This window comes from Poecile atricapillus, chromosome 1 (assembly GCF_030490865.1).
Source record: "Poecile atricapillus isolate bPoeAtr1 chromosome 1, bPoeAtr1.hap1, whole genome shotgun sequence".
Taxonomy (NCBI): domain Eukaryota; kingdom Metazoa; phylum Chordata; class Aves; order Passeriformes; family Paridae; genus Poecile; species Poecile atricapillus.
In genome coordinates this window covers 1,172,655-1,200,592 of record NC_081249.1, presented here as the reverse complement: position 1 = coordinate 1,200,592, position 27,938 = coordinate 1,172,655, and the positions used below count along the sequence as shown (strand labels likewise).

General features: G+C 45.6%; 2 protein-coding genes across 5 annotated transcripts; one reads left to right on the top strand and one right to left on the bottom strand.

The window, feature by feature from the left end:
* Positions 1 to 32: 32 nt before the first annotated feature.
* On the top strand, positions 33 to 10,995 carry LOC131581273 (transmembrane protein 50B). 4 transcript variants are annotated; one of them, XR_009278047.1, is made up of 8 exons: positions 33 to 113; positions 4,253 to 4,549; positions 5,280 to 5,392; positions 5,936 to 6,003; positions 6,677 to 6,769; positions 8,604 to 8,661; positions 10,079 to 10,505; positions 10,595 to 10,988. XR_009278047.1 is itself a non-coding variant. In XM_058843381.1 (8 exons), exons 2-7 carry the CDS (start codon positions 4,451 to 4,453, stop codon positions 10,122 to 10,124), a joined length of 477 nt encoding a protein of 158 aa, XP_058699364.1. In that variant the 5' UTR covers positions 33 to 113; positions 4,253 to 4,450; the 3' UTR covers positions 10,125 to 10,168; positions 10,267 to 10,995. The 4 variants fall into 4 exon arrangements, 3 of the variants coding, with proteins under 3 accessions (XP_058699364.1, XP_058699355.1, XP_058699346.1); XM_058843381.1 differs by having other exon boundaries at positions 10,079 to 10,168; positions 10,267 to 10,995; XM_058843372.1 differs by having other exon boundaries at positions 10,079 to 10,168; positions 10,252 to 10,995.
* A 1,415-nt stretch (positions 10,996 to 12,410) lies between these two features.
* On the bottom strand, positions 12,411 to 26,660 carry LOC131581250 (interferon gamma receptor 2-like). The gene is made up of 6 exons (XM_058843321.1): positions 26,476 to 26,660; positions 21,395 to 21,567; positions 19,042 to 19,190; positions 17,930 to 18,083; positions 17,093 to 17,247; positions 12,411 to 13,870 (listed from the first exon to the last, which is right to left on the bottom strand). The coding sequence occupies exons 1-6, from the start codon at positions 26,643 to 26,645 to the stop codon at positions 13,712 to 13,714; spliced, it is 960 nt and encodes a 319-aa protein (XP_058699304.1). The 5' UTR covers positions 26,646 to 26,660; the 3' UTR covers positions 12,411 to 13,711.
* Between the last annotated feature and the right edge of the window lie 1,278 nt (positions 26,661 to 27,938).

Sequence of the window (27,938 nt, the reverse complement as noted above, 5' to 3'; positions counted from 1 at the left end):
GCGCCCTCTCCCGGCCCCCCGGCTGATGCGCAGCGCTCGGTTCTGATTGGCCAGAGCGTGCGTCAGTCAGGGGGCTCGGTGCCCGCAGGCGGAAGCGGCGCGCCCAGGAGCGGGTACGTGCGGCCGCGCCGGGCCGGGCGGCACCGGGAACGGCACCGGCACCAGGGCGGGAGCGGGAGAGAGAACGGGATGGGGAGAGGGAACGGGATGGGGAGAGAGAGCGGGGTGGAGAGCGGGACCCGGACCGGGAGGGACCCCCAGGCCGCTCCCCTGGGACACCGGCACGTCCCGGTGTGTCACGGCTTGTCCGGCCCTGAGGACGCCCCGCCGGTGCTCCGCGGAGAGTTGGGGTCCGTAGGTGAAGTTAAAGGGAAAATAAAAAAGTCTTGTTCAGTCTGAATAACAGTTCCTGCGGTCGGGAGCCGCTGTGGCAGCAGCGTGGGGTCGCGGCTGTCGTGCCCCGTCATGCCCCGGTTCCTCCCGGTGCAGGCCTGAGGCACAGCCCGCCTCTGGAGAATCGCCAAATCCAGACTTTTATTTCTTATTCTTTTTCCTCTACTTCCTCAAGCCTTCAGACTTTAATAGCCCCCTTCAAGAACCCCTGCTGCGGGCAGTTTTGGGGCTGAGCAGCGCATTCCTGTACAGGGATAAATCATGGGTTGGGGGGACCCCAAATCCCACCCATTCCCACCCCATCCATGGCAGGGACACCTCCCACTGTCCCAGCTGCTCCCAATGTCCAGCCTGGCCTTGGGCACTGCCAGGGATGGAGTTTTGTAAGGAATGCAAATTTCTCCAATATCGCTTTTTAATAAGTTTTTCACACGGCCTTTGTTTTTGTATAAATTCATTTAAAACTTCGTTTCTTTGTTCTTGTCTTTCTCTAGTACTTAATTAGGCAGCAGAGCCCAGTGTTGTGGATTAGGGAGAACTGAAACTGCAGGAAATCGCTGAAATAAGTGGGAAAATGATAGTGGGGGTAGCAGAAATGTTCACATAAGCTCCTGATTTACTTTTCATCCTCTGTGCATGTGGGGACATGTGTGACCTAAAGGATATTCTGATGAGTTGCTTGTGGAAGGTGCACCTTCTTCAGTGAAAATTTGAATATTCTTCATTACCAGCTTCCCTTTTTCCTTCTGTCTTTTCCTCTCCTCTTTGAAACAGATGGTTCTGTTCTTTACTAATCCAATGATATTCCACATTAAGGCATTTTTCTTCCTGCAGACTTTTTGTATTTCCTTGATTGCTTTCAGTATTTTGTTCAAGTGAAGTCAGTTCATTTGGGAGAGAAAATCTGATTTTCAGGTGAAAGTGTTGAGCTGCTGTTGTGTTTTCTTGTCTGCATGACAGACCAGTGGGGTTAGTGTCAATGCTGGCATCAGCCAGGGGTGGATTTTACAGCTCCAGTTGTGCTCACTTTGTTCAGAGTCTCCAGTTTGTTCCTGCAGATGTGTTTTTGTTCGCTGGACACGAGTGAGGAATGTTCTTGGCTGCCCTTGGGAAAGGGGAGGAGGCTGATGGTGGGAAGGGCGTTGAAGGACTGGGAACGCCAAGGGCTTTACCTGTTTCCTCCCCGGGAGGTGTGTGGGTGGAAGAGTTTAAAGCAGAGAGTGAGTTCTGCACCTTTATCCAGGTGGGAAATGCCAGCTGGAAGCGTCTGCCTCCACCAGAGGTACCTGGGCTGTCCCTGTTAATCCTCCTGGGGACAAGCCTGGCTTGTGCTGTCTGTGGAGCCTCAGCTTTGCACTGGGGCTGGTTTATTTAAATGCAGTTTATTGCTTTCTTCCTGTTTTTCTAAGGGTGTTGAGCATTTCGGATCATGGGATGTTTGGGTTGGGAAGGACCTCAGAGCCCATCCAGTGCCAGCCCTGCCATGGCAGGGACACCTCCCACTGTCCCAGCAGCTCCCAATGTCCAGCCTGGCCTTGGGCACTGCCAGGGATCCAGGGGCAGCCCCAGCTGCTCTGGCAATTCCATCCCAGCCCCTGCCCACCCTGCCAGGGAACAATTCCTGCCCAAGATCCCAAGATCCAGCCCTGCCCTCTGCCACTGGCAGCCATTCCCTGGCTCCTGGCAATTCCTGCAGCCCTTGGCAATTGTCTCTCTCCAGCTTTCCTGGGGCTCCTTCAGGCCCTGCAAGGCCACCCTGAGCTCAGCCCAAAGCTTCTCCTGGCCAGGCTGAACAATGGCAGCTGTGCCAGCCTTTCCTGCCAGCAGAGCTGCTCCATCCCTCTGCTCATCCTGGAGCCTCCTCTGGGCTCTCTCCAGCAGCTCCAGCTGCTCCCTGGGCTGGGCCCCAGGGCTGGGGCAGCTCTGCAGGTGGGGTCTCACCTCAGGGGGCTCAGGGCACAATCCCAATCCCTTTCCTGCTTCTTGTTCCCCAGCCCAGGACACCCCTGGCTCTCTGGCTGCCCGTGTCCATTGTCACCTTGGGGCACTTTTTTCCCTCAGGGATTTTCTGCCGAGGTCCCTTGGGCTGTCCCTGTGCTGTGTTCAGGGTGCCCAGAGCAGCTGGGGCTGCCCCTGGATCCCTGGCAGTGCCCAAGGCCAGGCTGGACATTGGGAGCAGCTGGGACAGTGGGAGGTGTCCCTGCCATGGCAGGGCTGGGAATGGGTGGGATTTGAGTCCAAAGCATTCCAGGATTCCCTGTTTGCCTGCAGCCACTCCCAGGCAGGGCCCCTCAGCTCCACAGTGGGGACAGCGACAGGAGCAGTGTGGGTGGGTGAGGAACTGGGAGGGGAAAGCAGGAATTGCTGCAGGACAGGAACAGACACAGCTCTGCTCTGAAGAGGAACAGAGAAAGTGGAGCCGTTTAAGAGTGGAAAATGAGGAAGGGCTTTAGGAGCAGTTGTAATTCAGCCCAGGGAGCTGGGAAGGGTGTGGAGCCCCAGGAGGGGCTGAGGGAGCTGGGAAAGGGGCTCAGCCTGGAGCAAAGGAGGCTCAGGGGGCCCTTGTGGCTCTGCACAAGTCCCTGGCAGGAGGGGACAGCCGGGGGGGTCGGGCTCTGCTGCCAGGGAACAGGGACAGGAGGAGAGCTCAGGCCTCAGGCTGGGCCAGGGGAGGCTCAGGTTAGAGATTAAAAAGAAAATTTCCCTGCCAGAGCGGTCAGAACTTGGAAAGTGTCGCCCAGAGCGGTGGTGGAGTCCCTGTCCCTGGTGGTGTCCCAGAGGTGTCTGGAGGTGGCCCTTGGGGACAGGGTTTGGGGCTGGTGCTGGGTGGGACTGGATGATCTCAAAGGGCTTTTCCCACCCTGATCCTGGAGTTGTGCCCTGTGATTCCTTGAGAAAGCTGTGGGACAAGCAGGGATGTGACCATTGCCAGGGAAAGGTGTCACCAAGGAGAATAACCAGGTGGCTGAGCCCACATTGAAGTTACAGATTAAAGTAATTTGGAAATTGATTGATTGATTTTAATATCTGAAGTGGCATCACAAGTGTGGGTTTCTGAAACTCAGTTCTGGAGGACAAACTTCTGCATCTTTTCCACAGGAGGTGTCATGTGTTTGTAGCATAGACAAACTGTTTATTTATTGATTTTTATTCCACTTCGTCTCAGTGCTGTTATCAACCAGAAAATGTTCTCCATCAGTCTGTGCTGTCACACAGTCATCAAGGACCTTTTTGTTAGTCTTTACCAAGTGGCTGGAAATGAATTATGGCAGGTTGGGAAATGCAGAATTGACAAGACTAAACCAAATTAGAATGGTGCTAAGAGCAGTTGTGTGTCAGTTAATTAACTTTGCTTTGCTCTTCCCATATTTGAAATTCCCTGTGACCTTCTGTCTGTGCAGCAAGACCTTCTTTACCCTCAGAACCAGTTGATTTGCTGAGTTGGGCTCTTTTTCTCTGTGTTAAAAAAGGCACTAAATCTGATTATCTGTCAGATTGGAGACTATTAGTATATTAGTAAATATTAGTATTTAATTGAGGCTCCTTGACATGGCTTAAAGACTAAGTTCTGCCATAAGATTTTGGGTTGTGTGGTGATTTTGTTTTATAGTTCTGTGCAAGGGAGGTTGTTTAGTGAACATAGCTCAATGCAGCATCAGTAGAGTTTATTATCATGGAATGCTTTGGGAGGGCTTTAAAACAATCTAAAACAAATCCTGCGGGTGGGGCAGATTCCATCGGAAGGTTCTGTATGAAAACCTGGATTCTGTGAAAACCCCTGGACTGTAACTCAGGAGGGTTGTCCAACACCTCGAGATGTTCCTGGCTGATGCTGACCTCACCCTTGGCTGTGTTCCAGGCACTCAGGAGCGGCTGTTGATGGAAGAGCCCAGGAGCGAGTGCCGAGGCAACGGGGCTGCGACAGCCGTGGCCGGGGCAGCGACAGCCGTGGCCAGGGCAGCCTGAGCTGTGGCCTGGGCAGTGAGAGCACTGCCTGGGCAGCCAGAGCTGTGGCCAGAGCAGTGAGAGCACTGCCTGGGCAGCCAGAGCCGTGGCCATGGCAGGGTTCCTGGACAATTTCCGCTGGCCCGAGTGCGAGTGCATCGACTGGAGCGAGCGCCGCAACGCCATCGCCTCCATCGTGGCCGGGGTGCTGGTGAGCCAGGGCACAGCGGGCTGGGGACACACACACAGTCACACTTGTGCCTCAAGTTCTGTCAGTTCTCCCTCTTAACTTCCCCAAATCCAGCCCAAAATCCAGCCTCTGCTTCCAGGGGGCACTGTGGGGTTGTCAGCAGTGTTTTCACAAGTCCCGTGATGCTGCTGATCACGAACCATTTCTGCTCTCTCTTCTTGAAAAAGAATTCCTTGTGGATGTCCTGCAGAGCTGAATCTGTTAGAACTGCTCTGTTCTGCATCATCTCCATCTCATGTGTGTTTAGTCTGGATTCTTGTTCTTAATGGGGAACAAGGAACTGGGAATTTCACAGAATCCTGGAAGGGTTTGTGTTGGGAAGGACCTCAGAGCCCACCCAGTGCCAGCCCTGCCATGGCAGGGACACCTCCCAGTGTCCCAGGTGCTCCCAATGTCCAGCCTGGCCTTGGGCACTGCCAGGGATCCAGGGGCAGCCCCAGCTGCTCTGGGTATAAATTTATCCATACCCCACTCCTTAATTTGAGCAGAAATTGTGTCTGACTCCCAAACACTCCTCTGGAAACAGGAACGTTGAGATTTGTGCAGGCACTGCCCGTCCAACACATTTAAACCACTTTCCAGAAGAACTGGTGCTTGTTAGAATCCAGTTAAACCAGTGCTGCCCAGAGCCCTGGCCTGGTTTCCCTGCCTGTCCTGTGCCCCCAGGCTCACCCCCTGTGTCTGTGCCCAGTTTTTCACAGGCTGGTGGATCATGATCGATGCTGCCGTGGTTTATCCCAAGCCGGAGCAGCTGAACCACGCCTTCCACACCTGCGGGGTCTTCTCCACGCTGGCCTTCTTCATGTGAGTGTTGGAGACAGGGAGCCCTCACCAATAAACACCACAAACCAAACCAGCCTCTGCTGGCAGTGTGTCCAGCATGGATAAATCAGAGAATCAGGGAATGGTTTGGCTTGGGAGGGACCTCAAAGCCCATCCAGTGTCACCTCCCACTGTCCCAGGCTGCTCCAAGCCCTGTCCAGCCTGGCCTTGGGCACTGCCAGGGATGGAGAATCCAGTACTTACCTCAATATGAAACAATTTAACTGCATTTCCCTCTGTTTCTACAATTTTTACAGCTGTTCCTTGCCCAAAACTTCCTCAAACAGGAGGGGTAACAATAGGCTGGCTTTCTTTGTAGAGATGTAAATAAAACAACAGCTTTTATTGAATCATTCAGTATTGGCAAGGAAAAAGGATGATTTGGGATTTGTCACTACACAGATTGCCAGGGAATTTCCCCAGAATTTGTCACATGTTAGAAAAAAAATAAAAAGCTGGGGTTTTACTTAGAACTCTCTATTGATTTTCTGTAGCCTGAAGTGAATCTCCTTTTTTTGTCCCCAGGATAAATGCTGTATCAAATGCACAGGTGAGAGGAGACAGCTACAGTGATGGATGCTTAGGAAGAACAGGTAAATGAACTCTACAAATCCTGCTCAGGTGAAGGACTGATAATTTATCTCTGGGGATTTTTCCAAGTGGAGGTGAAAGAAATAATCAGAAGATAAGGAGTAGGAGAGAATTTCTGTGAATTAATTTCTTTACAGAATTAACCCTTGGAGATAAGTGCTGGCTTTGTTAAAAAGGGAACTTGGTGAAATTCAGCTTCTGGATGTCTTGGCTTCCTAAACCTTCCCTGCAAAAGCTGGATAGCTGCTGGGAGAAATCAGTTCCTGCCTGGGGGTAGCTCTGGAGCAGGAATTCCCTAGGGATGTGTCAGAAACATTTCCATTTCCTCTGTGTCACTGCTCTGGGTGTCCCTGCACCTGCTGTCCTCTCTGCTTCCATTCATAATTCCCTGTTTCCCCCATGGATCCCAGCAGCCTTTTCCATGGGATTTGTACATTTGGAGGGAGTTACTGCTATTGGAAGTGGCCTGTGGTGCTTTTTTAGTGTGTCATTCATGATCCAGCTCCTGAGAACGTTTGCACAGGAATTTTTACTTCCCAATGACTGAGAAGTGGATTTTGTCCTGGATCCTTGGGTTTAACCCTTTCAATTCATGCCCTTAGTGAGATAATGTATTCCATCCTCCCAGAGGAGCAGCTGGATTGCCTAAAATCCACATTTCACTCTCCCCTGCAGGGGCTCGGATCTGGCTCTTCATCGGCTTCATGTTGATGTTTGGATCCCTCATTGCTTCCATGTGGATTCTCTTTGGAGCATATGTCACACAGAGTAAGTCTGGGTATCTTCTCCTCCAGGAAAGTGCTTTTCCTGTCAGCTTGTGGCAGGAAATCCACAGGGATGGAAGCCTGTGGTCTATGGAAAATCCAAGCCACAGCATCCAGGTTTTAGTCTGAGATTGATACTGGAATACTCTGTTAAACCCAGCTCCCAATAACAGGAGTACTCTGTTAAACTCAGCTTCCAGTAACTGGAATATCCTGTGAAACCCAGCTCCCAGTAACAGGAATATCCTGTTAAACCCAGCTCCCAATAACAGGAATACTCTGTTAAACCCAGCTCCCAATAACAGGAATACTCTGTTAAACCCAGCTCCCAGTAACAGGAATATCCTGTTAAACCCAGCTCCCAGTAACTGGAATATCCTGTTAAACCCAGCTCCCAGTAACAGGAATATCCTGTTAAACCCAGCTCCCAGTAACTGGAATATCCTGTTAAACCCAGCTCCCAGTAACAGGAATACTCTGTTAAACCCAGCTCCCAATAACAGGAATATCCTGTTAAACTCAGCTCCCAGTAAGAGGAATATCCTGTTAAACCCAGCTTCCAATAACAGGAATACTCTGTTAAACCCAGCTTCCAGTAACGAATATCCTATTAAACTCAGCTCCCAGTAACTGGAATATCCTGTTAAACTCAGCTCCCAGTAACTGGAATATCCTGTTAAACTCAGCTCCCAGTAACTGGAATATTCTGTTAAACTCAGCTCCCAGTAACTGGAATATTCTGTTAAACCCAGTAACAGGAATATCCTGTTAAATGCAGCTCCCAGTAACTGGAATATCCTGTTAAACCCAGCTCCCAGTAACTGGAATATCCTGTTAAACCCAGTAACTGGAATATTCTGTTAAACCCAGCTCCCAGTAACTGGAATATTCTGTTAAACCCAGTAACTGGAATGTCCTGTTAAACCCAGCTCCCAGTAACTGGAATATCCTGTTAAACCCAGTAACTGGAATATCCTGTTAAACCCAGCTCCCAGTAACTGGAATATCCTGTTAAACCCAGTAACTGGAATATTCTGTTAAACTCAGCTCCCAGTAACTGGAATATCCTGTTAAACCCAGTAACTGGAATATTCTGTTAAACCCAGCTCCCAGTAACTGGAATATTCTGTTAAACCCAGTAACTGGAATATCCTGTTAAACCCAGCTCCCAGTAACTGGAATATCCTGTTAAACCCAGTAACAGGAATATCCTGTTAAACTCAGCTCCCAGTAACTGGAATATTCTGTTAAACCCAGTAACAGGAATATCCTGTTAAACTCAGCTCCCAGTAACTGGAATATTCTGTTAAACCCAGTAACAGGAATATCCTGTTAAACTCAGCTCCCAGTAACTGGAATATTCTGTTAAACCCAGCTCCCAGTAACTGGAATATTCTGTTAAACCCAGTAACTGGAATATCCTGTTAAACCCAGCTCCCAGTAACTGGAATATCCTGTTAAACCCAGTAACAGGAATATCCTGTTAAACTCAGCTCCCAGTAACTGGAATATTCTGTTAAACCCAGTAACAGGAATATCCTGTTAAACTCAGCTCCCAGTAACTGGAATATTCTGTTAAACCCAGTAACAGGAATATCCTGTTAAACTCAGCTCCCAGTAACTGGAATATCCTGTTAAACCCAGCTCCCAGTAACTGGAATATCCTGTTAAACCCAGTAACTGGAATATTCTGTTAAACCCAGCTCCCAGTAACTGGAATATTCTGTTAAACCCAGTAACTGGAATGTCCTGTTAAACCCAGCTCCCAGTAACTGGAATATTCTGTTAAACCCACCTGTCAGAACTAAAGAACTGTTTCCTGTGTTCCTCCTCTGCAGACACTAATGTGTACCCTGGATTAGCAGTGTTTTTCCAGAATGCATTAATATTTTTCAGGTAAGTTACCTGGGCAAATTCCCCTCCTTCCAAAGGGACTTTCCTGCCTCCACACATTGATACTCCAGGAAGGGCAGCTCTGTTTTCTCCTCCCTTAGCTGCAGAGCTTAGAAACAAGGTTTGATTTGCTCAGGCTCTTGGCTCCCCCACACTCCTGTTGGTCCTGTCTCTGCTCCCCTTGGATGAACAGCTCTGGAATGTGGATGGCCAGGGATGCACTGAGTTTTCTGGATGAGGGATTGCCAGTGTCTTTGGAAAATGGCAATAATTTACCTCTGTCCTCCAATCCCTTGGCTTCCCTCCCAGCAGAGCCAGCTGGGGGATTCAATTCCCCTGTTCCAGACTATTTCACACCAATGCCTCAGTTCTCTGGTACTTGATATTCCCTGGATTTCCTTTCACTGCCTGAGCTCACTGTTAGAAAGAGTGGCACTTCCTTTTTGTAGGAGCATGCTGCTGTGTTTTGTAACAGCACACTGGATTTATTTCAAATAATATTATTACATCTATTGTGTAACAGTTGAAAATCGATATGGAGTCTCTAATAACTCTTTTTAGCTGTGGAATGCATTTTGCAATCCATGGATTTTTTTAATAAAAGGCACTGAAAGTGTTAAACAGTGTCAGTTCTGAGATCAGTCACTGAAAAGTTTCATCTCAGCTCCTTCTTTCAGTTCCTGGCTGATCCTTTTCCTTCCAGCCCCACACCAGATGCTTTGCAGTGACCTGGATCGATGGGATCTGGGAAATGAGGGATATTCCTGCAGGGAACAGCAGCTCCTAAATCCCCTCTGGGATTGAAAAGGGAAACTGCTGAAGGCAGATTCTGTGCCTGAAATTTTTAGCCTTATTCAGAATCCCAGGTTTGGGTTGGAAGGGACCTTAAATCCCATCCAGTGCCACCTGGGCAGGGACAACTTCCACTATTCCAGGTGGCTCCAAACCCTGGCCAGCCTGGCCTGGGAGACTTCCAGGGATGGGGCAGCCAAAACTTGGAATTTTGGAAATCAAATTGTAATATGGATCTGATTCTCTACCACAGGCTTAATATTCTTTCTGATTGTTCACAAAAATGGAATTGTTTAGGTTTCATCCCAGCACATCCTGTCATGTTGAGCTGATTCCCAGGTGCCAGAGTGAGACTTGCTGCTCTGGACTCCTTGAATTTCATAAATCCCAGGCTTTTCCTTCAGAAGGGCTGTGAAACTGGATGGGATTTTTGTCTGAGCTTCAGTTTGCTCCCACAGTTCCAGCCATGCACGAGAAACCAAACACAAACACCAAACCCAAATCCTGATGTGACCAAAAGTTCAGGGCTGGGCTGGTGACTTGCACGGGATAAGATTTAAGGATATTGTTAAAATTACCTTGTGTGTGGTCTGATTTTTATTTTATCTCTTGTATTTTCTCCCCCCAGCACTCTGATCTACAAGTTTGGGAGAACAGAAGAGCTGTGGGGCTGAGCTCACTGCTGGCCTGTGCTTAGCATAGTTGCCACGTGGTTCTTGTACGTAGATAATTCACAGTCCTTTGTCCTTGGTTTGCTTCCCAAACTGGTGGAACTGAGACAATTCCAGGCTCTGTCCGAAGCTCCTCTTTTCCCAGGACACTCTTGTGAATATGTACATAGGACTGGATCTATCATTTCAAAGGGAATGGCAGGCTGCCAGGCTTTCCTGCTGACATCTCCAGGCTTTCTCCTTCAAATCCACGGCTTTCCATCTTCCAAACCTCCCCGTGGCCAAGGCTTCAGCCAACAAGTAGTGAGCAAACAGGACAGAGCCCATCCCTGGAGCAGGGGCTGGGATAAGAGCTGATTTTAAGAATTTTATATTATTGTTCAGGTAAATATAAAGTAGCTTCTTTTTTTTTTTTTTTCTCCTTCTTTTGGTAAAAGGTTATGGGTTTTTAAGCGAGTCCCTACACTCAGCAGGTTGTGCATGGCAAAGCAAAGTATTCCTGACTTGTGATGGCTCTGGCACAAAGGACATTTGCTGGCACCACAGTCCTTGGGATTAATTTCATGCTGCTCAGTGTAAGAGATACCAGTTGGTATTTAATGTATTTCCTGATATTAGAATAATAATAATAAAAAAAACAAAAACCTCCAACAAACTGTTGCCAGTTGTACTTGATATAAAGAATAAATGAGTCAGAGCAATGTCTTGCTGCTGGTGCAAGTGTCAGTGTCTCCAGGGGAAGCTGTTTGCTGATAAATTGATTTCTCCTGACCTGTTCCCTCTCTGCTTAAAAGGTAGTGGGGTATAGATGGATTTATTGCTCAACCTTGTAATAATTTCAATTTTCAATAAATTCTAGCAGTGACTCACACCCAGTTTTAGGGCTGCTGTTGCCCCAGTTAAAATGTATTTATCTCTTACATTTTATGGCTGTTTCCATTAATGAATTATTGAAATCCAGTTTCATCTCAGTGGAGTGAAACAGAAAGTGAGGCTGAGGATGTTTCTTATCCCTGGAGTGTTCCTGTAGATCCATTTGCTGGGGGTGAGTCCTTCTCACGAGTTCTCTGTGGTTTTTGTAGCATTTGCCTCTCCCCTGAGTCCCAAGGCTTTTACAGCTCCCCAAATCAAGGCTGCTGCCTCAGTGGTGTGAGAGCTGAGTGGAAATGCAGTGCTGGTGACTGGAAACTCTTTGTCACCTTCTCCAGGTGGGAATTGCTGCAGGGGCAGGAGCTCTGGAGCTGTCCTGGCTGCAGTAACCCCATCCCCCTGGCTGGAATTCCAGAAAGCTGCAATAAAAGTGAACTCAGTGCCCAAAACCGTGAATTCCCAGGGAAATTGTACAGGAACTCACCTTGGCACAAGGCTTGCACCACCCAGTAAAACCAGGCTTTGTCTTCAGGCCTGGCAGCTTTCCTGCCCAGGAGCTTGGGACTGTTTGTTGGATTCTTCAGGAAGTCAGGAAGGAGCGTGGCCTGGAACTAATCCTGTAACAACTCCCAGTGCCAGGATCTTGTGCCTGGACTTGGAACCTGAACATGCAGGCCAGGCTGGGAGAGCCAGGAATGTTCACCAGGACAGGAGAAGCTCCAGGGAGAGCTCAGAGCCCCTTGCAGGGCCTGAAGGGGCTCCAGGAGAGCTGGAGAGGGACTGGGGCCAAGGGCTGCAGGAATTGCCAGGAGCCAGGGAATGGCTGCCAGTGCCAGGGGACACTTTACACTTGGCACAAACCAAGGGGACAGGGAGGGCTCAGTGACAACAACCCTGGAGTTACTCCCAGAAAATGCTTTTTAATTGTTTGTGTAAAAATATTTAACAAGCCAATCCAGGACAGTGTTTATTCAGGAATACACACAGGACAGCAGTCCAGGGTTTATTCAGGAATACACACAGATACTCCCAGGAGCTTTTAACCTTATTTCAGGGTGAGTTTGGTTGTTCCTTTTTGTGAGCTGTGCCCTTTGTTCCCAGCCCAGCCTCAGAGTGTGGGTGATTAAAGCAGGCCTGGTGCTGATGTGACCATTCCCACATGAGTCAGCCTTCCCTGAAATCCCTTGTCAGCAGCCTGGCTGATCCCAAGGGATGAGATCTGTTTTAAGGAACCTGATGAAGCTTTTGGCAGCTGCTGGAAAGGCTGAGACAGTGGCACCAGCTTTGCCAGGGCCTTCCAACCAGCCACTTCCAAACAAAAACCCCACATTTCTTACTGCTTTTTTTTAAACAATTCATATCAATTTTCTGGTATCAAACCCCAGAAAAAAAAACCAAAAAACAAACCAAACAACTCCATCTTTTTACTACAGAAGAGGTTCATTTGTTCTTTGTGCTTTATTGGACACTCCAGACCCCACTGGGGGTGATGTGGGATTTAACTTGGGCTCTTCTGCTTTAAGGCACTAAAACCAGAAAACTCTGGTGTCAACAGGAGCTTTTAGTGTGTGACAGTGACTGATACAGGCTGTAAAAAACTCGGAGTAAAATTCTCCTCAGGTCCTTTGTGGTGTGCAGGGCCCTGGGCTGGCTGCAGGAGCAGATTAATGCTTCCAGGAGGCTGGCAGGAGGCAGATATGAGCTGACCTCTCTGGGAGGGGTTCTTGGCACAGCCTCATCCCAAGGAAAGTACCTACAAATTTCTTTATAGTTTGTGCTGCACTTGAAATGATTCAGGAAAGCAGACTGGAGTGGGTAGAATGGGAGTATTATTGCAAAACCAGCAGAAATGGAATTTACACTGCAACTCTTCACTCCCTGGAAAGTCCCAGGTTATCCCACATCAATAAAGTGCTATTATTCCTCCAAGCTGGAGTGGGAATTTACCCCTTTTATCCACCTGTCTGCAGGCAGTTTAGTGTTCCTTTCCTTTCCCTTCCACACTCCCTCTTCCCAGTGCTTTTGGCAGAGCGAGGAGCGGGAGGAGCTGGGCAGAGGCCCCTGGAGCATCAGGATCTGTGTTCAGGATTGTCCTGTGATCCCAGGATCTGTGATCAGGATTGTCCTGTGATCCCAGGATCTGTGATCAGGATTGTCCTGTGATCCCAGGATCTGTGTTCAGGATTATCCTGTGATCCCAGGATCTGTGTTCAGGATTGTCCTGTGATCCCAGGATCTGTGTTCAGGATTATCCTGTGATCCCAGGATCTGTGTTCAGGATTATCCTGTGATCCCAGGATCTGTGTTCAGGATTATCCTGTGATCCCAGGATCTGTGTTCAGGATTGTCCTGTGATCCCAGGATCTGTGTTCAGGATTATTCTATGATCCCAGGATTTGTGTTCAGGATTATCCTGTGATCCCAGGCTCCCTGTTCAGGATTATCCTGTGATCCCAGGACCTGTGTTCAGGATTATCCTGTGATCCCAGGATCTGTGTTCAGGATTATCCTGTGATCCCAGGATCTGTGTTCAGCATTGTCCTGTGATCCCAGGATCTGTGTTCAGGATTATCCTGTGATCCCAGGATCTGTGTTCAGGATTATCCTGTGATCCCAGGATCTGTGTTCAGGATTATCCTGTGATCCCAGGCTCCCTGTTCAGGGCTGTCCTGCCAGCAGCCATGGGAGCAGCCTCTGGCCAGTCCTGGGGCAGGTGCCACTCACTGGGGTGTCCCCTCAGTGTCCCCCCTGTCCCTGGAGGTGTTGGGTGAAGGATCCTCATCCTCCAGGCCATTTCCTTCTCCAACCACCAGGGCCTGGGGCTCCTCCTCAGCAGGACTGTACAGCTCCAAGCCAGACAAGCCAGGGTCCCTCAGGAACTGGAAAAAACCACAAAACACCAGGTTTAGCTCCCTGTTAGAAACCCCAGAACAAATTGTTCCAGCCCAGAACCCACAGCAGGAGCTGCTACCTGGATATTCCATCCTGGGCTTCCTTGAGACTACACTAAACAAAGAGAATGTTTCAAAAACCCCTTATTTCTGTGGGGGAAAATAAATAAATTACCCCTCCAATACCCCTTCAAGTGAGGTAAAACAGCTGCAGCTCCTGGTTGGGTGTTTGGTTGTTGTTTTTAAATAAATTTTGGGCAATCTTTCCATGCCAGTGGGAGCTGCAGCTTCTGCTGTCACCAGCAATCCTGACATTCTGCCCATTCTGCAGCCACCCTTGATTTCCCCTTCCCTCCAAAACTCAGCAGCTCTCCAAGGGCAATAAATCCAACAAAGGGTGGTAATTAATGCAAGCAGCTTTAAAAAAAGTGATTTTAGAAAGATGAAATCAGAAGTTTCAATTAAAGCTCCACTTTCTCTGCAGTCACAACAAGGCTAATGAGGTTAATGAGGGTTCCTTTTCCAAAAACCCAAATGGATCCAGCTCCAGACAGGAGCAAACCTCAGCCTGGCTTTCCTGCTCCCTGGAACTCAGATCCTGCTGGGAATGGGAGAAACCACAGGAGTTCCCACAGAACTGCCAGTTCCCTTTTCCTTCTTCTCCTATCCCAGGCTGGTCCCTTTTAAAAATCCCCATTTTAAATACTCTGCCAATTCCCTTATTTTCCTTCTTTTCCTGTTCCAGGCTGATCCCTTTTAAAAATCCCCCTTTTAAACACTCTGCCCTTTTCCTGGCAGTGTCCTGCCCCATCCCAGGCCCTGCTGTGCAGAGGGATCCACTTTTGCTGCTCATTAATCTGGAAAATTCCCCAGAGCACAGGCTGAGCCTCAGGCCTTGCAGGTCCTTTGCACTGTTGGAATATCCTGCATAATTCCTTTTTTTATTATTATTTTAATACCCAGAACAAGTTTTTTTATTATTAAGACCCTGTACAGTTATTTTTGGAAGTATTTTAAAACCCAGACCAATTATTTTTTAACTATTTTAATACCCCCATACAAGGACTTTCTTAATATTTTATTACCATCTACAAGGATATTATTATTATTATTATTATTATTATCAGACTTTCTTAATACTTTATTACCATCTACAAGGATGATATTATTATTATTATTACTATTACTATTATTACTATTATTATTATTCTTAGAGCAAGGAATTTTTTACTATTTTAATACCCTATACAAGGATTATTTTATTACTATTAACAACCTGCACAAACATATTTTTTTACTACATTAATACTCTGTACTAAGATTTTTTTTACTGTTTTCATACCCTGTACAAGGATTTTAAAGTTATTATTATTTCAATACACTGTACAAGGATATTTTACTATTTTATCATACTCACAAGCATTTTTTTACTCTTTTAATACCCTGCACAATTATTTTTTAATTATTTTAATACTTTGTATACAATTAATTTTTTAGTTCTTTTCACACTCTACACAATTATTTTACTGTTTTAATACCCCACACAAGGTTTTTTTACTATATTAATACCCTGTACAAAGACTTTTTTTACTATTTAATACCCTGCATGAATATATTTTACTATTTTAATATACTTACAGGGATTTTTTACTCTTAATACCCTGCACAATTGTTTGTTAATTATTTTAATATCTTCTACAAGGAGTTTTAAAATATTTTAATACTGTAAACATTTTTTTTACTATTTTAATACCCTGCACAAGGATTTTTTTTACTATTTTAATACCCTGTACAAGGATATTTTATATTTTAATATAATTACATGGATTTTTTTATTATTATTATTTTAATCATTGCACAAGGATTTTTTTTCTTGATTTTAATATCTTGCACAAGGATTTTTTTTCTTTATTTTAATACCTTGCACAAGGAGTTTTTTACTATTTTACCCTGTACAAAGATATTTTACTATTTTAATATAATTACAGGGAATTTTTTTACTATTTTAATCATTGTATAAGGATTTTTTTTCTTTATTTGAATACCCTGCACAAGGATTTTTTTTTTTTTATTTTAATACCTTGCACAAGGATTTCTTTCCTATTTTAATACCCTGTACAGAGATATTTTACTATTTCAATATAATTATAGGGATTTTTTTTTAGTATTTTAATCATTGTATAAGGATTTTTTTTTTCTTTATTTTAATATCTTGCACAAGGATTTTTTCTCTTTATTTTAATACCTTGCACAAGGACTTTTTTACTGTTTTAATCATTGCACAAGGATTTTTTTCTTTATTTAAATACCCTGCACAAGGAGTTTTTTCTTTATTTTAATACCCTGCACAGGGATATTTTTTCTTTATTTTAATACCTTGCACAAAGATTCTTTTTTGCCATTTTAACCCAACACACATGGATTTTTTTTCCCTAAATGAGATGCACTTCACTTGACAAGTGACCCCTATGAAATGCCAGCTGAGGAAACACAAAGACAGAAAATTATTTACTCTGGCTACAAAACCCTGGGAATTCCCTTCCAGAACCACAGGACTGTGACAGACACAAAATATTCACCTCCACACAAATAAAAGCTTTAAAGAATTTTATGCTGAATAGGAAGTTTTATATCAAAACTTGGCTTAGGGGCTGCTTCTTGTGCCAGGATAAAAGAGGAAGACGAGCAGGACTGAAACCACTGCTTTAGCCCAGAAATGTCTGAGCTACCAGCAGGAAAATGTCCCAGGGTGAGATTTTCATCTCAGTCCTGATAAAAAACAAAAGAGGAACTGCCCAGGAACGTCCCCTTGAGATCATCCTGAGGCGTCAAAACAAGCAATCGAGGTTTGTAAAATAAAAATAATCTGATTTTGCTTTTCCAGATCCTATTCCTGCCTCCAGTCCTTGTGCCACAAAAGCTCTGTGGCCCCAGTGAGCCCCAGTTTGAGGCTGAGAGGAGCAAGGGAAGAGGAAGAGGAAGCAGGATCAGCCAGGCTTTTCCAGGAAAGCACAGCCAGGGTTGTGTCCCAGGGCACAGGAAAGACCCTTGAGCTCAGAAAAGAGGAAAGAAGTGGGAGATGACAATCAGAAAAGGCACATTTTGACACATCACGTGTTCATCTCTATTTCTGTTCAGCAGCAACTGCTTTTGGGGATGTTCCCCATGAGTTTCTCTTCTACAGGAGAAGCCCTGAAGGTCCCCACGTACCTCCCTGAAGTGTGATGGGATTTGCAGGGGTGGCTGAGCCCAATATTTGATTTTTTGGTGGTACTTCCACAGAAGCAGCAAAGCATATGTCACTGGGGGCATGAAGAGTAAGGCCAGGACAAACAGGAGGATGATGTGCACAGCTTGGGTTGCCTCTGGAAAAGAAGGAAAAACATCCAAATACATATGAAAGGTTCATATTTATGGAATTATGGAATGGGTTGGGTTGGGAGGGACCTTAAAGCTCCCCCCCAGCCATGGCAGGGACACCTCCCACTGTCCCAGCTGCTCCCAATGTCCAGCCTGGCCTTGGGCACTGCCAGGGATCCAGGGGCAGCCCCAGCTGCTCTGGCAATTCCATCCCAGCCCCTGCCCACCCTGCCAGGGAACAATTCCTGCCCAAGATCCCATCAAATCCTACTCTGAAGCCATTCCCTGGCTCCTGGCAATTCCTGCAGCCCTTGGCCCCAGTCCCTCTCCAGCTCTCCTGGAGCCCCTTCAGGCCCTGCAAGGGGCTCTGAGCTCTCCCTGGAGCTTCTCCTGTCCAGCTGAGCACCCCCACCTCTCCCAGCCTGGCTCCAGCCCTGGGATCAATCCATTTATCCCATTTTACAGCAGGATTATGAAGGAAAAGGAGAAAGGGCCGGGTACCACCCAGACCTTCCATCCCTGGCTGAAAATCCCTGATTCTTTTGGCACTAATGCCAAGGGTGAGCTCCCCGTGGTGCTCTCAGCATTCCTGACAGGAATTCCCCTGGAAAGGACCAGTCCAGGTGACCCAGGACTTGTGTTCCACCCCATCCCACTCCAGACAAAAATCCCATTCCCATTCCATACCACTGAGGGCAGTTCTGTGACACTCTGGGACACTCTGCTGTCCCTGTAAGAGGTGACCTGAGTAGATCTTCAGCTGCACTTGAACACTGAAGCAATAAAGTGTTGATTCCTTTAGATTTCCAATCTGGAATAGTGTCTTGCTTCCACTTAGCTTCTGTTGAAAAGACACACACAACAAAAAAAGGTGTTACTGTAAAATCCAGACTGGTTTTCAACAAAAATATCCCTCTCCCCATTTAAGTTTCTCATTCAAGAAACCCAGATTTTATTTTTCCTCACTCAGCTTTCCCAAATAACAGAAGCAGTGGAATAATTCAGGTTTTTTTTGGGGAGTTTTGATGCAGCTTTTGCAGGGAGCAAAACCCAGGGAAGGGGAAAATGAAACCACTCTGACTCCTTTCCTGGTTCTGAGCAGAAGGTGTTCTGTGTGTGACAAAAACACACATTGCTGCAAGGCAGGAAGGAAGTGGAAACAATTTACCAATTTACCCAAGACTTTGAAGCAAAAGGAGGTTTTAAAGAAATTATTTTTTTCACTTCTGTTTTTTTTTAAGTGTTTGACTTCAGACTGACGTAATTTAGAACATTCTTCCTCTTTTTTTTAATTTCTTTTTTTTTTTTTTAAGCCAGACTCAATATCTCCCCTGCACCTCTGGGGCACAGGCAACACATGATGATCCCAAAAACCCAAGAGCCTCAGGATGAACAGGACCAGCTCATCCCAGCTCATCCCAGCTCATCCCAGCATGTTCCTGGCAAAAACCTCCTCTGCCTGCCCTGGGATCAGGCACATCAGGCCCCAGCACAGCAAAAGGAGGAGAGAGATTCCAGAGTTTTCCAAATTGCCTGAGCAAACTGTGGAATCAAAAGTCACCTTTGGCACCAGTTCTCTCCCTGGATCTGCAGAGGGGTTTAATCCCTTTCCACCCAAAGGAAAGGTTTCCAGCTTTGGAATCCTTGTGCCAGAAGCCTTTTCCCAGGAGCCCACCTGGTGACCCTGGCTGGACACAAAATCCAGGGATTTTCTGCCCCCATCTGCTGTCCTGCCAAGGGACACTGACCCCCATCCCTCAGTCCCCAGGCAGGAAGGACAAACTGGGGAGAATCCTTACTTGTTTTATAGCACTGGTTGTGTTCTCCCAGTAGGACACGTGGTACTGGACGAGGTCCCCAGGCTCAGGGGTGAAGGGGGGGCTGATGCTGAGGAGCAGAGAGTCGGGGCTGCTGCTCACACTGTTCACCCTGGGGGGGCCCAGAGTGGCTGAAAGCAAACAGAGAGAGCAGGGAATCAATCCCTGGGCTGCACAGCTGCCTCCAGCTCCACACAATCCCTGAATTCCTGGTGCTGGAAAAGCCCTCCCAGCCCATGGAGTCCCAGCTGTGCCCGATGCCCACCTTGTCCCCAGGGCAGAGCCCTGAGTGCCACGTCCAGCCCTTCCTTGGGCACCTCCAGGGATGGGCACTGCAAAGCTCCCTGGGCAGCCCCTGCCAAGGCCTGAGCTCCCTTTCCATGGGCAAATTCCTGCTGCTGTCCACCCTGAGCCTCCCCTGGCCCAGCCTGAGGCCTGAGCTCTCCTCCTGTCCCTGTTCCCTGGCAGCAGAGCCCGACCCCCCCGGCTGTCCCCTCCTGCCAGGGACTTGTGCAGAGCCACAAGGGCCCCCTGAGCCTCCTTTGCTCCAGGCTGAGCCCCTTTCCCAGCTCCCTCAGCCCCTCCTGGGGCTCCAGACCCTTCCCAGCTCCGTTCCCTGCCCTGGACACTCTCAGCAAACAGCTCAAGTATCAACAGCTTTTGTTCAAGAAAGGGAAAGCATTTCCTCATCTACTTCATGCATTTACAGTATTTGCTTAATTTTTCCGGGCAATTCGGTAAATATTAACCAAAAGTAAATGCATGGAAGCATCTCAGTTGATCTGCAGTTACTGGCCATAAAATCATTATCTTTGAATCTTCCATGCTCCCCAAAACCCCACTGTCTGCTCCCTAGATGGGAAGAGGAAAAAGGAGTTTTTCCCCTCCTTGATTTGATGTCTCTATGCGTCCATTAGGATAATGGTGACATTCTGTGAAGTGCCCCAGGGTGTAGATCATGGAAAACCCCAAGAGTGCTCTCAGGAGTGTTCATTTACAGCAAAAATCATTCCTTGCATGCACCAGTTCCTCACTGTGCCTCCAATCCGGCCACTCTGATCCAAGCACCGAAGGAGGAGCCATGGAGTTGTTTTTTGGGAGCTGACACAAGAATGACCCCATTCCTCCTCTCCCACCCCAAGCCTCTGCCTTGTCCCACACTCCCAAGGATCCCACTCCCAGTCCTGTGGGACAACACAGACACTCAACACTTGGACACCAGGAAACCCAATCAGTCAAAACAGCTTTTTGTGAATTGCTGTGTTACCAGCTCTTCAAATTCCTTCTGCAGCTGAGATTTGCTGTCCATATTCTTAGGGAGAGGAGGAAAGGGAGTTTTATCAATGGCTTACACTAAGACAGTTGTACAATATTCATTTTTTGGTCTTGAAAGGCAATCTTCCTAGAAAAGTGACTAAAAACTTGTGCCTTATTATGAGGAGACTCATCCTTGCAGCCCAAACTCCCCCAGTCAGTCCTGGGTGAAATACAAAACAGGAAAAGCATTTCTGTACTGTCTGTTGGGATGGGTTAGGTGATTCCTCCTTGCTTCCCCCAGGTTCCCCATCAGTGCAGGACTCAGGCACCTCCTCACTCTGCTGCCAGACAAAATCCAGATTTAGAACCAGGGGAAATCTCAGACTCTGGAGCCTGGACCATGATTGCCCCTGAGCTCTGCTAAGTTCCCACTTCAAAGCTACTTTTTTTTTATCCTGAACATTGCCTTTTTCCTAATCCTAAAACCAAGGCAAGGAGCAGATGCCAGGACAGCAGCAGCACACTTGTTCACACCAGAGAGCAGCTGGGGCTGCCCCTGGATCCCTGGCAGTGCCCAAGGCCAGGCTGGACATTGGGAGCAGCTGGGACAGTGGGAGGTGTCCCTGCCATGGCAGGGGTGGCTCTGGGTGGGCTCTGAGGTCCCTCCCAACCCAAACCTTGTGTGATTTAAAGTATGGCCTTGCCACTTCTACACTGTAGCAAAAACAATTTATACTTATCTGAACAATTTATATTTATCTAAACCATTTATTCCCATGAGGACAATTCATCACTACAATTTATCAGGCCAGTTGATGTTTATCAGCAAAGGGATCTGTCCAGCAGAAAGAGGTGGTTTTGCCACAAACCTGAGAGTTTGTGTGTGGGGAAATGAGAAGGTGGAAAACCCTCCAGCACAAGAACACTGTGGAAGCATCCTTGGAAGGCTCAACCACCCCGGGAGGCTCAGCCTTTCCTCTGGTGCCACCCGGGAGAGCAGAGCAGAACCAAACCCTGGGGAGCCTTTGTGGAGCTGCAGAGCCACAGATATCCCCAGAGAACCCCCAGGAACACTCACTGTTCATCTCTGCCACGAAGGGAGGTGTGAGCACCCAGGGCGAGGCCAGGGCGCCCAGCTCGGCCCTGACGCGCAGCACGACCGTCCAGCGCCGCCGCAGCTCCGGGGGGAACCTGCACTGGGGCTGGGGGCTCCCAGCACAGCCCATCCCGCTCCACTCCTGGAAAAAACCTCTGCAGGGCACAGCAAACACAGTCACACACAGCTGGGGCTGAGCCTGACACACACAGAGTGTGCTCTTGCCTCTGACACCTGGCCTGGGGTCACTGTGATACTGGTATCCCCAAATTTCCTGTGCCTCTGTGTCCTGGGGTCACTTTATGATACTGGTATCCCCAAATTCCCTGTGCCTCTGTGTCCTGGGGTCACTTTATGGTGTTTGTATCCCCAAATTTCCTGTGCCTCTGTGTCCTGGGGTCACTGTGATACTGGTATCCCCAAATTCCCTGTGCCTCTGTGTCCTGGGGTCACTTTATGGTGTGGTATCCCCAAATTTCCTGTGCCTCTGTGTCCTGGGGTCACTTTATGGTGTGGTATCCCCAAATTTCCTGTGCCTCTGTGTCCTGGGGTCACTTTATGGTGTTTGCATCCCCAAATTTCCTGTGCCTCTGTGTCCTGGGGTCACTGTGATACTGGTATCCCCAAATTTCCTGTGCCTCTGTGTCCTGGGGTCACTGTGATACTGGTATCCCCAAATTTCCTGTGCCTCTGTGTCCTGGGGTCACTGTGATACTGGTATCCCCAAATTTCCTGTGCCTCTGTGTCCTGGGGTCACTTTATGGTGTTTGTATCCCCAAATTTCCTGTGCCTCTGTGTCCTGGGGTCACTGTGATACTGGTATCCCCAAATTCCCTGTGCCTCTGTGTCCTGGGGTCACTTTATGGTGTTTGTATCCCCAAATTTCCTGTGCCTCTGTGTCCTGGGGTCACTTTATGGTGTTTGTATCCCCAAATTCCCTGTGCCTCTGTGTCCTGGGGTCACTTTATGATACCGGTATCCCCAAATTTCCTGTGCCTCTGTGTCCTGGGGTCACTTTATGGTGTTGGTATCCCCAAATTTCCTGTGCCTCTGTGTCCTGGGGTCACTTTATGATACTGGTATCCCCAAATTTCCTGTGCCTCTGTGTCCTGGGGTCACTTTATGGTGTTGGTATCCCCAAATTTCCTGTGCCTCTGTGTCCTGGGGTCACTGTGATACTGGTATCCCCAAATTTCCTGTGCCTCTGTGTCCTGGGGTCACTTTATGGTGTGGTATCCCCAAATTTCCTGTGCCTCTGTGTCCTGGGGTCACTTTATGGTGTGGTATCCCCAAATTTCCTGTGCCTCTGTGTCCTGGGGTCACTTTATGATACTGGTATCCCCAAATTTCCTGTGCCTCTGTGTCCTGGGGTCACTTCATGGTGTTTGTATCCCCAAATTCCCTGTGCCTCTGTGACCTGGGGTCACTTTATGATACTGGTATCCCCAAATTTCCTGTGCCTCTGTGTCCTAGGGTCACTTTATGGTGTTTGTATCCCCAAATTTCCTGTGCCTCTGTGTCCTGGGGTCACTTTATGGTGTTTGCATCCCCAAATTTCCTGGTTTATGTTATATATTAAATTCTGCACCTTTAAGACTGGCTCTGAGAGCAAAGGGGAGGAAGAAGAAGCTGCAGTTTGTGTTAAAGAAAAACATCACACCCCCACATCTCGCTCCTGGACTGTGGTGTCTGCAGCATGGACAGACAGCGGGACAGAGCTTCTCTCTGGTTTTTAGTTAGTTTTAGCTCGCTGAGGCAGAGGAGTTCCCTGGACCTTTGTTTTCCCTTTTTCCTGGATCTGTTCAAACCTGTTTTGGACTGAAAAACACCCTGACAAACCCCAGGAACTCACACCTGTGACCCACCTGGGCCTCAGCACTTTCCAACCCTGGAGAGATTGATAAGAACCTGAGCAGGCTGACCTACACCATGTGAAAAGGACTTTTCTTCCTGGATTCACCATCCTATCAAACAGTGAGAGGTTTTATTGTTTAATATTATTCAATTTCTGTTAAATAAACAGCTTTTTCTACTTCTCTCCAAGGAATTTTTTTTTTTCTTTCCAAACCAGTTGTGGGGAGGGGTCATTTGAATTTTGTTTTTGGGAGATTTTCTCCCAAATTTGCCCCAAACTAGGACACTCTGAAATCCAGAACACTGAATTTCATATAACATTAAATTTATGGGCGTGTTTTCATGAAAACAACTGTTAAAGTCAGATAGAAAAGCTAAAAATGTGTGTGTAGATTAGAGAGTTTTCTTAAGTCACTGGGTGAAAAAGGTAAAGTATAAACTAGTTTAGAAAATAGAGTATTTAAGGTGTTGTCTCTTTTCCTCCTTATTTCTTCCTCATTTTCTTCTTCTAGGAGTTTTGAGTAGTAGTAATGATTAGATAAAAAATGCAGTGCAGCACACAGGTCATTAAGTCATTAAAAAAAATAATTTGCATGTCTATTGTTAATCAGATAAAAATAGATATAAAGATGAAACTGCCACGTGGTTCAGAGCCATTTTGTGCCATCAGAGCCAAAGTGAACCAAAAGGGAAGATAAATTAAACTTGTGCAGAAGGTCTAGAAAAACCTGCCAAGTTTTGTGATAACATCCTAATAAACAAGAGAAACAAAATCCTAATGAGCTTTGGAACTTTCTTCCTGTCCCAGAGAACTGAGATAATCAGAATTTGGGAGTATTCCAAAAGAGCTCAGCTCAAAAAAGACTGAACAATCCAGGTGTGAGAAGTGCAGAAGTACAAGAAGCAAAACAAAAAAACCAAAAGTTACACTGTGGACATGATTTTCTGAACCTGAGGGAATTTTCAAGCTCTCAAACGCTGGCTGTTCCCAAGGGAAACCCTCAGGAACCCATTCTCACCGGAGGATTGTTTGTGGAATTAATTTGTGGAATTAATTTCCCAAAGCAAGGCACAGATGTTCTGAGGGTGTTTCCTCTACCAGTCAGGGTGAGCTGGTGGGAGAAGCTCATTAAAGGTTGACAAGACCCTGCAATAAAGGGTTTTTCTTGCCTCACAAAAGTGATGTGGGTGATTTTTGGGGAGCCTCACTCAATATTTCGTGTTTTCTGTTGGGTTGGTGTCATCATAAAGGTGCACAGGCAGTAAGCAATGATAAACTCATTTATCCTATATATTTTATATATATATATATTATATTTATTCCTATAGTTGTAAGTGAGAAACTGTATTGGGTAAGATGGTGAAGAGACTAAAGGTGATGGGATTTTATGGAGAAAGAGCCCAGATGTTGTAATAGAGTGTGTATATGTAATATGTGTGTAACAGACTGTGGGGTAAAAAGCAGACACGAAAGAGCTTAGCAAAGCTTAGGCAGAGCTTAGCAAAGTTCAGAGATTCAAAATAAACCCATGTTTATTCTGAATTTTTTTTTAAATTTTAATGTAATTTAATTTAATTTTTTTTCATTTTAAAGTTATTTCTTTTGGTCTATTGGACCAAAATGTTATATCTTGCTGTTTATATATTTATTATATTTATTTATTATATATTTAATATACAATTTTATATATGTTATTATATGTAACTATAATATTATAATAAAATATATTCAATTTAATAAATAATAAACAATAAAATATGATTACTAATAAAATATTATAAATAATGGTTAAAACAATAAAATAATATGTAATGAATATAATAATATAAATATTATATGTTTATTTTTATATGATATATTTATTATATTAATATATATTACCTTATTGTTTATATCTTTATTATATTTAGGTATATATTTATATTATATATAAGTTTAATATAATAAAATATAATTAATCTAATAAATAATAAAATATTACTAATAAAATATTTTAAATAATGGTTAAAATAATAAATATAATATGTAATGAATGTAATAATATTATAAGTATTATGTTTCTTTTTATATTATATATTTATTATATTATTATATATTACCTTACCTTACTGTTTATATATTTATTATATTTATGTATTATATATTTATGTTATATATAAATGTAATATTATCATAAAATATAATTAATCTAATAAATAATAAAATATTACTAATAAAATATTTTAAATAATGGTTAAAATAATAAATATAATATGTAATGAATGTAATAATATTATAAATATTATGTTTCTTTTTATATGATATATTTATTATATTAATATATATTACCTTACTGTTTATGTATTTATTATATTTATGTATTATATATTTATATTATATATAAATGTAATATTATCATAAAATATAATTAATCTAATAAATAACAAATAATGAAATATTATTACCAATAAAATATTATAAATAATGGTTAAAATAATAAATATAATATAATAGGAATATAGTAATATTATAAATATGTTTATTTTTATATGATAGGTTTATTATATTAATAGATCTATTACCTTACTATTTATATATTTATTATATTTATCATATATTTTATATAAATATAATATTATAAGGATATATGATAAATATAATAAATAATAAACCATAAATAATGAAATATTACTAATAATAAATTATAAATAATTTAAATATTGATTAAAATAAGAACTAAAAAATAAATGTAATATGTAATTGATGTAATAATATTATAAATATATTTATTTTTATATTACATTAATATTATAATATTATAATATTATAATATTATAATATTATAATATTATTATATTATATTATATTATATTATATTATATTATATTATATTATATTATATTATATTATATTATATTATATTATATTATATTACTGTTTATATATCTTGCTGTGTAACAAAGAAACTCATGACTACCTTGGAGCTATGACGTGTCACTCTTCCTAAACCTCACACCTTCAGACTGGAAGGATTTAAATTGGCCAGAGAGAACCAGGAAAAGCTAAAATTCCTGTGCAACATCTCTGGGTATCCTCAGGAGCTGCTCTTGGGGATACATAAAAACATCTGTGATAAAAACCATTCATTTTCAGGGTTTCTGGGATTTTTAGAGCCGGTTGTTACTCTGGATTAGAAGAAAAGGAGTTGTTTTGAGAGCTGCTCACTCACGTTTTGTAATGGGCTGTGTATAACACCGAGCCGTTCTCCACTACAACAGGAGACCACCTCAGCACACTCTGGAAGTTGTAGGAATAAATCTCCACATTTTCTGGTGCTGGTAACTGGGGAGAAGTTTCTAAAGGAAGAAGAGGAATAAAAATAACTGCTGAAACATTCATGTGCACAGTAACCAAATTTCAGTCTCCAAATCCCACCCTCATATATTAAATTTTCACTGCTTTGCAGGTAAAACCATTTCCCCTCCTTCTCCTTCTGCTCCCAGGGCTGGCACTGGGTGGGATTTGAGGTTCTTCCCAACCCCAGCCAGTGTGGAATTCTCTGTGTCCATGAATTCCGTGGTTTTTACTCATTCCATAAAGAACATAAAGCTGAAAGTACCGAGCCCAGCACAAAACCCTAAACCCCATCCAGTCCCCCATGAAGGCAGAAAAATGAAGGTCCCAGAATCCCAGGATCACCAGGGCTGGAGGAGCCCTTCAGGATCACCCAGTCCCACCCAGCATCACCCCAAACCCTGTCCCCAAGGGCCACATCCACACTCCTCTGGGACAATTCCAGGGACAGCGACTCCAAACCGCCCTGGGCAGCTCATCCCAAGGCCTGACCACTCTGTGAGGGAAATTTTTTTAACAAATCTCCAATCTGAGCCTCCCCTGGTGCAATTTGAGGCCATTTCCTCTCCTCCTTTCCCTGTCCCCTCCTGCCAGGGACTTGTCCAGAGCCACAAGGGCCCCCTGAGCCTCCTTTGCCCCAGGCTGAGCCCCTTTCCCAGCTCCCTCAGGAATTCTCCAGCCCTTTCCCAGCTCCCTCAGGAATTCTCCAGCCCTTTCCCAGCTCCCTCAGGAATTCTCCAGCCCCTTCCCAGCTCCCTCAGGAATTCTCCAGCCCCTTCCCAGCTCCCTCAGGAATTCTCCAGCCCCTTCCCAGCTCCCTCAGCCCCTCCTCACAGGACATTCCTTTTTCTGGAAGGTTTTCCAGGCCTTCCAAGGGTTTTTTTTGCCGGTGATCACAGCAGCTGACCTGTTTCACTCTGCAGCTCACATTTATGGCCCCGAGCCTTTGTCCCACCCATCTGCCTCCTGCTAACCCTGGGACCCCCCCAGGAGCCACCTGGAGAAGAAAAACCCCTGAGGAACAGCAGGTGCCCCTGAAGAACCAGCTCTGCTCTGGTTCTTCATCCTGCCAGCTCTGGGCCTGGTTTCCAGGGCAGGACAGAGGGAGGAGGGAGCAGCATCTGGCCTTAAGGAGAAGGAGGAAGAGGAGGAGGAGGAGGAGGAGGAGGAGGAGGAGGAGGAGGAGGAGGAGGAGGAGGAGGAGGAAGCTGCTGGGGCCAAAAATGGACAGAGCCAGGCAGGGCAGGGAGGGAGGGCAGCCAAGCCATGGGCAAAGAGCCAGGAGGGAAATGGGGGCGGTGGAGAGGAAAAAGGGCTGAGGAGAAGGGAGGCAGCAGC